This window comes from Neopelma chrysocephalum, unplaced genomic scaffold (genome assembly GCF_003984885.1).
Source record: "Neopelma chrysocephalum unplaced genomic scaffold, ASM398488v2 Primary Assembly neopelma1_59, whole genome shotgun sequence".
Lineage (NCBI taxonomy): Eukaryota > Metazoa > Chordata > Aves > Passeriformes > Pipridae > Neopelma > Neopelma chrysocephalum.
The window spans coordinates 4,361,454-4,373,553 of NW_020897714.1; the positions used below are offsets into that span (position 1 = coordinate 4,361,454).

The 12,100-nt window shown below is 44.7% G+C and overlaps 1 protein-coding gene across 1 annotated transcript; it reads left to right on the forward strand.

The window, feature by feature from the left end:
• The first annotated feature begins 42 nt into the window (after nt 1-42).
• LOC113965834 (glioma pathogenesis-related protein 1-like) lies at nt 43-11,785 on the forward strand. The gene is made up of 6 exons (XM_027679741.1): nt 43-462; nt 5,100-5,345; nt 7,343-7,452; nt 9,513-9,595; nt 10,762-10,788; nt 10,872-11,785. The coding sequence occupies exons 1-6, from the start codon at nt 283-285 to the stop codon at nt 11,021-11,023; spliced, it is 798 nt and encodes a 265-aa protein (XP_027535542.1). The 5' UTR covers nt 43-282; the 3' UTR covers nt 11,024-11,785.
• Nucleotides 11,786-12,100: the final 315 nt, after the last annotated feature.

Here is a 12,100-nt window from a genome sequence, read left to right on the forward strand (position 1 = left end):
CTTGCCTCGTACGACTCCCACAGCAGACTCTCGACAACCTCCGCATTAGGACCCGACCGTGCGCGCTGCCCAAACCCCGGCAACCCTCGCAGCTCGTGCTACTGAGGCACTGAAACCACGCCCCCCCTCCCCTCCCATGCTAATGAGGGACTGGATAAAAGATACTTAGGGAGAGAACGGGCTGTAACTTTGCCACCGCTTAGAAGGCCGAGGTAGAAGGGCGGTGCTGGATCCACGGCAGTGACTTACTGCTTGCACCATCTATCTTCTCCCTCTCTCTCAATGACAAGCAGATTTTCTGCCTGTGTTCTGGCTTTACTGCTCTTCTGTCATTTCTCTGACTCCTATGAACCATCGACGTTGCCTGATATTGAAGATCCAAAGTTTATTGAGGAATGTGTGCAAACCCATAACAGATTCCGGTCTGGAGTGGATCCACCAGCCAGCAACATGCTCTACATGGTAAGGGGATCTTCATAACTTATGTCCAAGTGTGTAGCATTGTGATGGTGATTATTTTCTGATCAAATGCAAAAAATAAGAAAAAAAAAGGGAAAAAGGGAAAAAGCCAACCTCCTGGGGACATATGAGTGACTACTTTTTAAAGCAGAAGAAAAAAGCTCTGATTATCAGGTGGCTTTATGTGATCGGGTGTGTGTATGGTTTTGCCATGACTTAAATTCCTCATTCAAAACCCAGGATTTCAGCTCTCAACCTAACGCTGTTTTGTACTGTGAAATGCCTCCTCGTTCTGACACCTCACACAGCTCAACAGCCCAAGGTGTGATTTATGTACAGACCTAAGCACACCCTTTCATGCTTCAGTCGGCAAGGACAGAGACTGTGTTGCCAAACAACGCTTTCTCTGCAAGGCTCTCACCTGCTGAGCCAACAGAGCTGTTCCTTGGTGCTGGGGCTGCAGGGAAAGCCCAAAAGCAACAGGAGCAAGCGCTAGAGGCATCAGGTTCCAGGCTGCTCTGCCCCCTTCTTGCTCCCTGGACACATAAGGGAGTGATATCTGCAGCTACCATGCAAAAGACAGTCTTTCTTCTTGGGATAAGCTCCAGAGATCTCTCAAGTGGACCATAGCCATTATCCTAATTCTGATCTTTTGTTTTGCTCCTTTTCCATACCATCTCACATGATCATCACCAGAATAGGACATAACCACAACTGTAATTAGCAACACCCCAACTGACATTAAGAAAAAAAAGTTCATTTTCCATTTCTGGTTGTCAAACACTAAAAGACAAGTGACCACTAGGGAGGGGTAAGTGAGCAGTGGCCAAGCTTGGATTTCATACCTGCCAGGAAATAATTTAGTTTCTCTTCTAGATGCATCTTTTACTTCAGCTTTCTTCAGCTGGGCATGCTGAACTTCCAGTACATGTTGCTTTGGACTCTTATTTTCTGCGTTTCTTCACTGGCCCTACACCAACAAAACATTGTTAGATGTGTTAGAAGAGCAATATTCATCTTTTTAAATTGGACTTACTTTCTCCTTTTGAAAAAGTAAAGAACTGAAATCTGGGGGGAAAAAAAGCAGCTTAAGAAACAAATAAATAAATTACATCTAAAACAAAAACTAAATCATGGTAAGTTTCTTTTAAAACGTGGCAAAACCACTAGTCTTTAATATGACCTCTCCCAGGAACAATTTAATGTGAAGAAAGCAGTACAAGACATGATAAAATCTGTAATGAAAGTAAAAGCATTGGAATAGAAAACAGCATATTTCTTCACTTTTAGTGGCCTTTAGCACTTCAAAAAGGAGGAAAAGGAGATGGCTCCTTTATGTCACAGGGAGCTTCTGTTTGCTGTAGATAACTGCCCCCCTAGATATGTAAAAAGTAAGACCGTGAATTCAGGGCATTTCCATGTTTTGGAAAACTAGTTTCTAAAAGAAAATACAAGACAGAAATTCCTTTAACTGCAAGTAACAAAGCCCAACCATCAATATTTGTAATACATGTATTATAAAATGAGAATGTTGATCTGAAAATTTTTTACCTGACAAATGTGAGTCCTTTTTCACGTACCCAAAGCACGGCTTAGGTCTGTTCTGAGGCTCCTCAAAATCAGTACAAAGAGTCTCACCAGTTTCATCAGGACTTGACGACAGTCTCCTTTGACTTACTGCTGCTTTGCACCACTTTTCATATGTTATACATTTAATTTTTCCTCCCTAAATCAGCAAGCAACTCATTACGAAAACAAAACTGAGAAGTAGTTTGTGAGTGAAAATAACTGTAAGTACCGCTTCCTTAGACAGCAATGAGACATTCTTGTCCTGTGCATTTTTCCCTATGCTGTTTAGTCCAATCTTTTTGCATAAGTGCAGTATTATAAGCAAATAAGGAGTATAACTACAGTTAAACTGAAGATCATTCTGAACTGTCAGTTTCTGTACACTGCATTTCAACTGTCAGCCAAGTTAAGCATTCACACAAAAATGGAAAGTATATTTAAGCTTATTAACTTACCTTTATATATGTATACCTTTATGGAACTTTAAACTTTTTATAGGATGAAGGGGAAAAGAGATGTGTAGGCTCAACAGAATGTGAAAAAAAAGACCATGAAGCACTAAGGTGCATCCAAGACTATCATACATCTTTCATCATGATCTTGAAAGTTATCATCTAAGGAAACACCAACTGCTCACTTGAAATAAAAGCCCCTGCCCCAAGTTTACTTTTAATATTTGATATACTGATTTCCTAGGCAAATTATTTATGTGTTAGTTTTGTGGTTAGTATTTGGTTTGCACAGCGAGGTTTTGGTAGCAAGGAGGCTACAGGGTGGCTTCTGTGAAAAGCTGCCGGAAGCTTCACCCTTGTCCAACAGAGCCAATACCAGCCAGCTCCAAGAGTGACGTGCCACTGGCCAAGGCCAAGCCCATCAGCCACTGTGGTTGTGCCTCTGGGATAATACATTTAAGAAGGGAAAAAGCTGTTGTGCACAAGCAATTGCAGCCAGAGAAGAGAGGAATGAGAATATGTGAGGAGAACAACAACCCTACAGACACTAAGATCAGTGGAGAAGGAGAGCAAGGAAATCCTCCAGGTGCGAGAGCAGAGATTCCCCTGCAGTCCATGGTGCAGTCCATGGTGAGACAGCTGTGCCCCTGCAGCCCATGGAGGTCCACAGTGGAGCACAGATCCACCTGCAGCCCCTGGAGGACCTCACACTGGAGCAGGTGGATGTCTGGAGTCCGTGACCCAGTGGGAAGCCCACGCTAGAACAGGGTCCTGGCAAGACCTGTGGCCCTATGGAGACAAGAGCCCGCACTGGAGCAGCTTTGCTGGCAGGACTTGTGACCCCACAGGGGACCTACACTGGAACAGTCTGTTTCTGAAGGACTGCAACTGTGGGAGGGACCAACACTGGGGCAGTTGATGAAGAATTGCAGCCCTTGGGAAGGATTCACATTGGAGAAGTTTGTGAAGAGCTGTTTTCTGTGGGAGAGACCCCATGCTGTAGCAGGGAAAGAGTGTGAGGAGTCCTTTCACCGAGGAGGAAGGAGTGGGAGAGACAACATGCAATGAGCAGATTGCAATGCCCATTCCCTGTCCCCCTGTGCTGCTGGGGGGGAGGAGGTAGAGGAAAATTAGAAGTGAAGTGAAGCCCTGGAAGAAGGGAGGGGTAGGGAGAAGGTGTTTCAAGATTTGGTTTTATTTCTCATTACCCTACTCTGATTTGGTTTGTAATAAGTCCAGTTCATTTCCCCAAGTTGGATCTGTTTTGCCCATGATGGTAACTGGTGAGTGATCTCTCTCTGTTCGTACTTTGACCCATGAGCCTTTTGTTGTATTTTCTCTCCCCTGCCCAGCTGAGGAGGGCATTGACAGAGTGACATTGGTGGGCACTTGACATCCAGCCAGGGTCAACCCAACACAGTGGGAAAATATACCCCCCCCCAAATGTTAGCCATTGGAAGAAGTGGAAGACATAGGTTACAGAATATTTTCAAATCTCTGTAGATGCATTTTGTTGTGATCCTGTGATTTTTAAATACTGATTGGTAGCACAAACAATACACGTTGCTTCAGACTTATCTATGGTACAAAGAAAGTTATTTATGTAAAACATAGCCATAAAATCTAACAACCTACCTTTGTTAGATTTCTAAAAAAAAAAAATCTACCAATTACAAATTTACAATCTACCTTTTCCCTTGTCATGGCTACTGATCAATTCAAAACAATTACAATTCCATCATTTGCAGAAGCAAGTGAGATTTTAATTAATTCAGAAAAGGACAAATAAAAAGAATGTTATTTAAAAAAAACTTCAAAATAGTTCAGCAGTGCTCGACAACTTTATTTATGAAACACAAAGTATAACTAGAACTACAGGTTTGTGGTACTGTATCTTCCAGGAGGTACAATGCTGTAATCACTTAACCAAGTTGTGTGCACAGGAAAACCCAGCAAGAGCAGACACCACCTCCAGTGCAAACAAAAGACATTTATATAACTCAATTGCCTAAATAATCACTTTCTGTAGGATTGAATAGCAAGTGAATGAGTCATTCCACAAATATGAATTCAGCACTAACATTTGAAGCTGCCAAACACAAAGATGCTAACCAAGGGGTTGAGTTTAAACTATCCCCAAAATCCCAGTGTGCTTGTGAAGTGACCTGCAAGCAGTGGCCTTAATACATGAGGCTGCACAAGACTCCTGCCTGATTGGTATGGTAAGCATAACCCTCACTCTCCAGATTTCATATAAATTCACTCTTTAATTTACAATAATGTTGTCTCATGGCTGGCACAGCCCTGAAATGCACATTGTGCCACTAACACTGTATTTGACTGACATGCAGCTCTTGGTGTCCAACAAACCAGTCAGCCAAGATCACACACCACCCCAAAAACTTCCTCAAGTTTAATGAGTAACTAAGTGCAAATCCAAAATGAACCTACAAGCCCAATTACCATGTAGCTCTGTAAGTCTCAGCAGAAGCAAAGAACAAATGAACCAAAAGCACATATGCTACTAAGACATAGCTTTTCCTGGAAGTTGCTCTGAATTACTGCATTGCTAATAAAATGCTAATATAACCAAGATTTTTAAATCTCTTTATTTTGCAGAGTTGGGATCCAGATTTGGCAAAGACTGCGAAAGGTTGGGCAAAGAAATGCTTATTTAAACATAATATATACCTCAAAGAGCCAGGGAAAGTTCACCCCAGATTTCCCCGTGTTGGAGAAAACCTCTGGACTGGCTCACTTCCTGCCTTTACTGTGAAAGGAGCCATCACCTCATGGTACAACGAGGTCAGATTCTACACTTATAACACCAATAAGTGCAGAAACGTATGCGGCCACTATACACAGGTAGGCGTTGCACTTCTCCATCTAAACCACGAACCAGCTTTGCCATTTTAACACAGAAACTCTGCATTTCTGTTCAAGATTCAATGAACTTCTTCAAGCTGTAGTCTTACTTTGTGTTTGTGTGCACGAGATGTTCTTATGTTCCCATTTATGGGAGGAGAAGAGTCACTGTATTATTATTTTAAATATGGAAGTTGTTGGGTTTTTTTCAGGAAGAAAACAATACAGCCATCAAGCAGTCAGATTTAGCCAAGTAGTGGCCAAAAACCAGGCAGTGGCTGTGGACTTCAGTGCTTGGTGGGATGAGGTCCCAGCTCTGGCAGGCAGCCTCCACACGCCAAGGGCTGGGGAAATACCATCACAGAAAGAGATGTCTGCAGTTCTGCAAGTATATGCACATTTTTCTCAACCACTATTACCAAAGAAAGAAGGCAGAGTGAGGGAAAGGAGTGCCACTGCGTGCAACCCCGCAATCACTACCCACAGCTATGTGAGAACAGGACAGCAGCAGCTCTAGGGTTAGATTTTCACCTGAGGCTATTTAATATTTTCTACAAGGATACACATCTGCATTTAGACTTGAATAGATGAGGTGAAGCTGGTGGGCTGTCTGAACGATACACCCAGGTACTTATATGCAGAGAAGATATTTAAATGCAGAACCTGTGAGAGGTGACAGCACGTTGCTTTTTGACCTTGCTCACAAGGGCATGGCAAGAGTCAGCATCTGGGAACTGCAGTGAAATGCACTTTATCTGGCAGTAAGGCACAGTGTTTGTAGAGGAGCAGTCCAGGCAGTTTCATGGGAGAGAATGAAAAAAAAAGATTATTCCCACTTGAAGTCAGTGGTGATAGTGACTGTAGCTAGAAGATGTGTGTGTCAACCAGCTTTGGGAGGTATCCTTGGGTCTTTACTTTTAGGGAACTCCTCATTCCTCTTCCTCCTTCCCAGTTATGGAGAAGAGAATTTTCCCTGGGCACAATTACTGCAGTTACCACAACTACATCTCCAGCATATGCCTCAGCCAGTAGCTGCCTGGGATGGGGAAGGTTGTGTGATTCAGTCCTTCACAGTTCTTGGGGATGCAGTTGTCTGTGGCTGGTGTCAGGAGCAGCCTCTGGTCTGCCACTGCACTGAGAACATCCTCAAGAGCCTGAGCATTGTCCCTACCAAAGAGGCAAAAGCAGAAAGAGCCATGCCTCCTCTTCGAGGCAGGGGCACGAATGTGTTTATCTCCTATGCTTTTAGGGTCTCTGACATCGTCAGTCATCGCTGCTGTTGTATCACCCTCAGGTACCACTGCACCCTTGTCTCCCCTCCGCTGCTGTCATGGGATTTATTTTTCCAGGACTGCAGCCTTTGACTGTACTCTAATCTTGGAGCTGGGTGTAGGATGGTGGATTGCACAAAAGGGCTTCTGATAGACAGAGGATCACTAAATAATGTAATGCCCTTGCCTCTATGTTATCTCAGTCATGGCTGTGATGCTAAAAGGCAGGACTGCAGTCTGGACACAATCCTTTTCCCTGCTCCTCCTGTAACACCAGTGCCTTCTGGCAATTTGCCTATATGTCCTTGCAGGATTTAGTACAGCAGCAATCAGCCCTCATAGAAGCTGTAGCAGATCATGCAGCCTTTTCTGCACAGGTTTGAACTGATCTCCCTCGGCAGAAAGCTAATGGATTAGCTTGAAGCCAGTGAGGTGAACTTCACCTTCTCCTTTGCAAAAAAGGAAAACAACCTGTTACAGCCAGTTATTCCTGTTTTCAGCATTGTTTTAACAAATATGTGGCAAACTGAGTGTAAAAACAATCAGTCATTTTTCAGACCAAACCACGGGTTTGAGATCCATCACTGCTGCTTTTCCCCATGAAGCCTGCCCAAGGAGTGCTCCTCGGCCCGTTTGGATGTTCTAAAGTGGAGGGCAGGTCTTCTCCTAATGCTTCAGATGCTGAATCAAAGCCTTTGTCACCAGTGTACCTGTGTATCTTTGCAGGTTGTTTGGGCTACAAGCTACAAGGTTGGCTGTGCCGTCCACTTCTGTCCCAGGGTGGCATACTCCTCCATAACCAACGCTGGACACTTCATCTGCAACTATGGGCCGCCGTAAGGTTTTTCGCTATGAATATTTCACAGAGTCCTACCCCTTCTATCCCACAACATGCAACTTTATTAGATTAGTCTATCTATTCTTGTCTTTCGTGGAAGGAAATGGTTCCCAAAATGGAGAGAGCTAAACCTCTGTCCTACCATTTTTTTTATTTGCTGGATGTATTGAAGCCAGAAAAGCAGTGGAACTGGTAAAAAGGGTAAAACATTAGCTGCTGGCATGAAAATACTGAAGTGATCATCTGAAAATCAGTCCCTTTCTCCTGAGTCCCAAGATAGCCACAGATGGTTGCCAAGGTGCAAGCCCGAAGTCTGAAGATACTCCCACACATGCCTGCATAATTAAGCCTCTAGGTTGATGGTTTGATAAATTTTGAAGTTTTCAATGCTTGCAGCTGCGATCTTAGAGGGCTGCTCATGAGGCTGGGGCTGCTCAAAATTTGATTGAGGTCCTTCATACACATTCAGTAGGATATCTAGCTAGGATGGATGTATTTTACCCTTCTCCAGCTAATTAATGCCACCACAGTCTGATGCCTGCTCAGCTGGTGCTACGAAAAAAATTCAGGAGCCGTAAGCTGGGGTGAGATAAGAAAGGGTTTAATTATGCCAAGGCAATAGATGTTACGACGCGCGCGCCGGGCTGTGCCCAAGATGTCACATTTATAGCAATATCTGCCCAATCCCAAGTGTGTCCATCCTCTAACTTTTGGCCTGGTCCACCCTCTGGCCCGCCTCTCGAAATTGGGTCTGGGGTGCCTTTTGGGACCCCCTCTTCATCATCTTCTTCATCTTCAGCGTACAGAGAGCAGGGTGACCCAGTTCTTGGACTCTGTCCTGCGGTTTAGGCCAAGATACAAGCGTTCTCCAAACAAGACAGGCCTGCCTTGACTAAAAGACTAAACATTTTCTACTAGATATGGGGATAGGGTGATATAGGGAGTATGGAATGGGGTGAAAGGATTAAAGAATGTATAAACTAAGGGATACTACGGGGAGGAGGGAGAAAGGGTTTCTAAAATCTACTTCTATTACTTATAAAACTTATAAGGTAGAAAAATAAAAAATCATTATGGGCTTAAGGCATCAGTCTAAATACAACTGTGCCTGCAAAGCAGGCAGGGTGCTCTCTGAGAAGACAAGGGGCTCTAGAGAGGGCTTTAAAGCTGGGCCCTTCGCTGCTGAGTGAGGACACTGCAAATGGGCCGTTACATGCTAACAAGTGGAGTAATGTCACATCCAGCTTTTGAGAAGCAGCAGCTTTAATTCTTTCTTTATGTAATCCTGAACTCTTTTCAACTCTGCCAAGGGCCCAAGCAAGACGCATACACAATTTCAGTTCCTAAAATGCAACGAAAGCCTCACCTTGCTGAAAGTAATTGAGGTCTTACCATGAAGTTTAGCACTGCTGAGATTGCATGCTTAAAAAATCCTTCTATCTGTGTTTATGGGAAGTTTGAGGCATGCTGTAAATCTTGTTTTGGCCATGCTCCAAGCAAAGTGAAGCATTGAGCTGTGTTTGGTGCAGTATCAGACATATGGGCAAGTAAAATCGAGCCAAGGGCCTGGGCAGAGGTTGTTGGTGCCACTCATGCCAGTGGCAGAGGGAGGGAGCAGGAGGGAGACCCATATCACTCCTGAAGTATTTACAAACAAGTGGAGGAAATCACTACTTATGGGAGATTCTCTGACACCAGAGATTTCCTCTTCAACATGGAATACACATGTACACACACAGTAACTGAACATGCTCTTGTTTCTATAGCTAGAGCCAGCTTTGAGACCCCACAGTTTCCATGCACACTAGTTACCCATGTTTGAGCCTGCTTAATTCCCAGGCTTGCAATACTGTCTCCAGGTTCCTGAGCAACAGGGTGCCCCATTACATTTAACCTCTTCTGCTTCACTGCCTGTCTTAGGCACAGGGCACTCAGACAGGACTGTCCTAAAACCATCACTCTATCAACACAAGTGAAAGAAAAATCAGGTTAAAATCTAATTAGCGGTAGGTTCTGCTCCCAAGGGCTGTTTGAGAGCAGTGTTACTTTGCTTCACAGTGGGAATTACCCAACACAGCCATACAAGACCGGAGCAGCGTGCAGTGACTGCGGTGGTGAGCAGTGTACCAACCATCTCTGTCGTAAGTAGAGGACAACCAGTCCTTCTCCCTAAGCAGAAAGAGTACACAAAAGATACCAACAGGAAGCAGGCACAGCACTCTCCTGTTCTTAAATATAGACTGAAAAACTGCAGTCAGAAGCCAAGTGGGCAATGATGCTCAGAGAGGAGGGAGGAGGGTGGAAAGAGCCTGTTTTCTACCCTGGGGAAGGACAGGGTGGGGTCTGCTTTCTATGTGCTACAGACTATAATACAGAAGATATGGGGGCTGCAGTTTAAGGTGTTATCACCTCCACTCACACCAAAGTTACTGCTTACAGAAATGGGAAGCAGATAATGGGACACGTGTCCTGTCCTGGGGGCTCCGGGTTATTATCTGATGCATGAGCTGTGGCTTGAGCTGGTGCAGGTCCAAGCAAGCCTTTCCCCTGCCATGCTGCTGCAGGTGGGGAGAGCATCCACAGCACTGCCAAAGCTGCTCGCTCCAGTGAACATCAGCCAGGCCATCTACTTTCCCCTAAGCACCGGGACAGAACAAGGCTGACATGCAGGAGCCTTTCATGGGGATGTCATGCTTAGCCTGAGTCTGACAGCCCACCTGATTCACCTGCACTTGGCTTTTTAACGGCTGCATGGTGTCAGGTGGGAAGGAGACCACCTGAAATTCCTGTGAGGACAAGGCACTGTTCTATGGACATCTGCCTGGGGGGAGCTGAGGGTATGGTCACACTTTTCCCCATCACTCGATCTTTGATGAACTAAAGGAGTGGGGAGGTGGTGTTAAAACACCAGCACTGCAGGAACATGAGGGAGTCCCGGATTCACAGGGCTGTTTAATGTTAGCTGCAGGCTGAGGATCTTAAACATAAAGTATGGGGCAGCAACCAAAGTAATCTTGGGAAGCACACCTGGGGGAGTGAGTTGTCTCTGCATCAACCACTGGTAGGAGAAGTCGACACAATGTGATCAAGCACTCCTCAGCAAAGTCTCTGTAGGGACTCTCTCCAGAGAGTCACTGCAGGGCTCTCCCATAGTCAGTGGGTCTTTGCTTCTTCCTGGAAAGCAATGCATCTCCCATACCTGTATTTGTGAGGCCATTGTGAGGCTCACGCTTCATTCCCTTTTGGTTAGAGTCAAATGGTTTCTAACTTAAAATTCTGCTTACATTCACTTGTTTTCTCTCTCCAGAAAATGCAGAGCGTGACAAAGTCATTGGTAAGTACCGCCAGAATTACTGCTTCCATTTGTTGCCCTTGGTGCAGTAATACTTGAAAACAAGTGAATTGTATTGTTCACAGGTGATCCCACGTGGCGTCCAGACTGGGACAGACCTGTATGTGACGAGTTCTGCATCTCTGTTATTGCTCTAAGGTCATTATTCCTTATACTGACAATTCTGGCCACCTGGCTCATACCCAAATACTGGTCTCTAGCACCTGGTAGTGGGTAACACACATGTAGAAGATCACACGAGCGCTTGGCTTGGCTCAACTTATCCCTTCCCTTCACATAAGTTACTGGTAGCATAAAGATTGGTAGAGACACTGTTTGCATCCACGACTGATTTAGAAATACCATCTTCATTGCAGGCAGCAGCTAAGAGAGCTGATAAACAGCTTTCTCATTGCTCAGAACCAGTTAAAAAGTTAAAATGGCTTTAGATGTTAAAATGGCTTTAAAAGTTAAAAAGTTAAAAGTTTTTTGAAGTGGAGCAGTGTGTGTGGGATTTGGTGGGTAAGGGAGCATGCTGTCCAGGCAGCACACTAAGGTGCAGGCAGCAGCCCAACACACTTTCTTTAGGAAGGGCTGGACAGTGTCTAGCCCAGGAGCCTGGCCCCAACCCCTAGCCAAGGTCCAGGGAGAGCACTCACCTCTCTCGTGCCTATTGCACTCTTTCCTTGGATGCTCCTACAGCAAGGTGCAGAGTATCCTGTATCATTTAAATCTTTTTTTAAAGAATTTTTGGATCCCTGTGAGCTCTGGCATTTGTATCCTGTGGCAGGCAGTGTGTTTCCCAGTCTCTCAGTGCACTTGAGCCATTGGTACTTCTCTTTGCTTAGAATTTGTTTTTAAACACACGTCATCTATGCCAAGACAGTTTCAGCTGTGTTTACGTGTTTATGTATCACTGCAATCTTACCTGGTTGGTTTTTTTTTTCTGAGAGCCTAGGGGTTTTAATGCTGTTTCAAACAATAAATTGTTATTTCCTGCTTCCCGTGTATGGCAATTGTGTATTTGGAACATGAGCTAAAGTTTAACTGCTGGTGCACAAAATAACCCCCCAATCATCTCCACCTTACACAACACTGAGAAACAAAATGCTGGGAAAGATAGAACTCCAGATAAAATCACACTGTACCCATAGTTAAGACTTTGGTTCAACAGCTACCAAAGAATGAGTCTCCTGGAACTTGCACATCTGAAGCAGGCACAAAGCTGTGGGAACAACTGCTATGTTCAGCTGGGTGTGACCTCTGCCACCTGCAGTTGCTCGGCTCAAGCAAAGCCTTGAAGGAGCAGAGCTGC

Bases quoted from the DNA above. Each gene is read 5' to 3' on its own strand.
- LOC113965834 (XM_027679741.1), top strand. From the start codon at position 283: ATGACAAGCAGATTTTCTGCCTGTGTTCTGGCTTTACTGCTCTTCTGT. The intron at 463-5,099 runs GTAAGGGGATCT...TTTATTTTGCAG, and splicing joins CCAGCAACATGCTCTACATG to AGTTGGGATCCAGATTTGGC. The intron at 5,346-7,342 runs GTAGGCGTTGCA...GTATCTTTGCAG, and splicing joins TATGCGGCCACTATACACAG to GTTGTTTGGGCTACAAGCTA.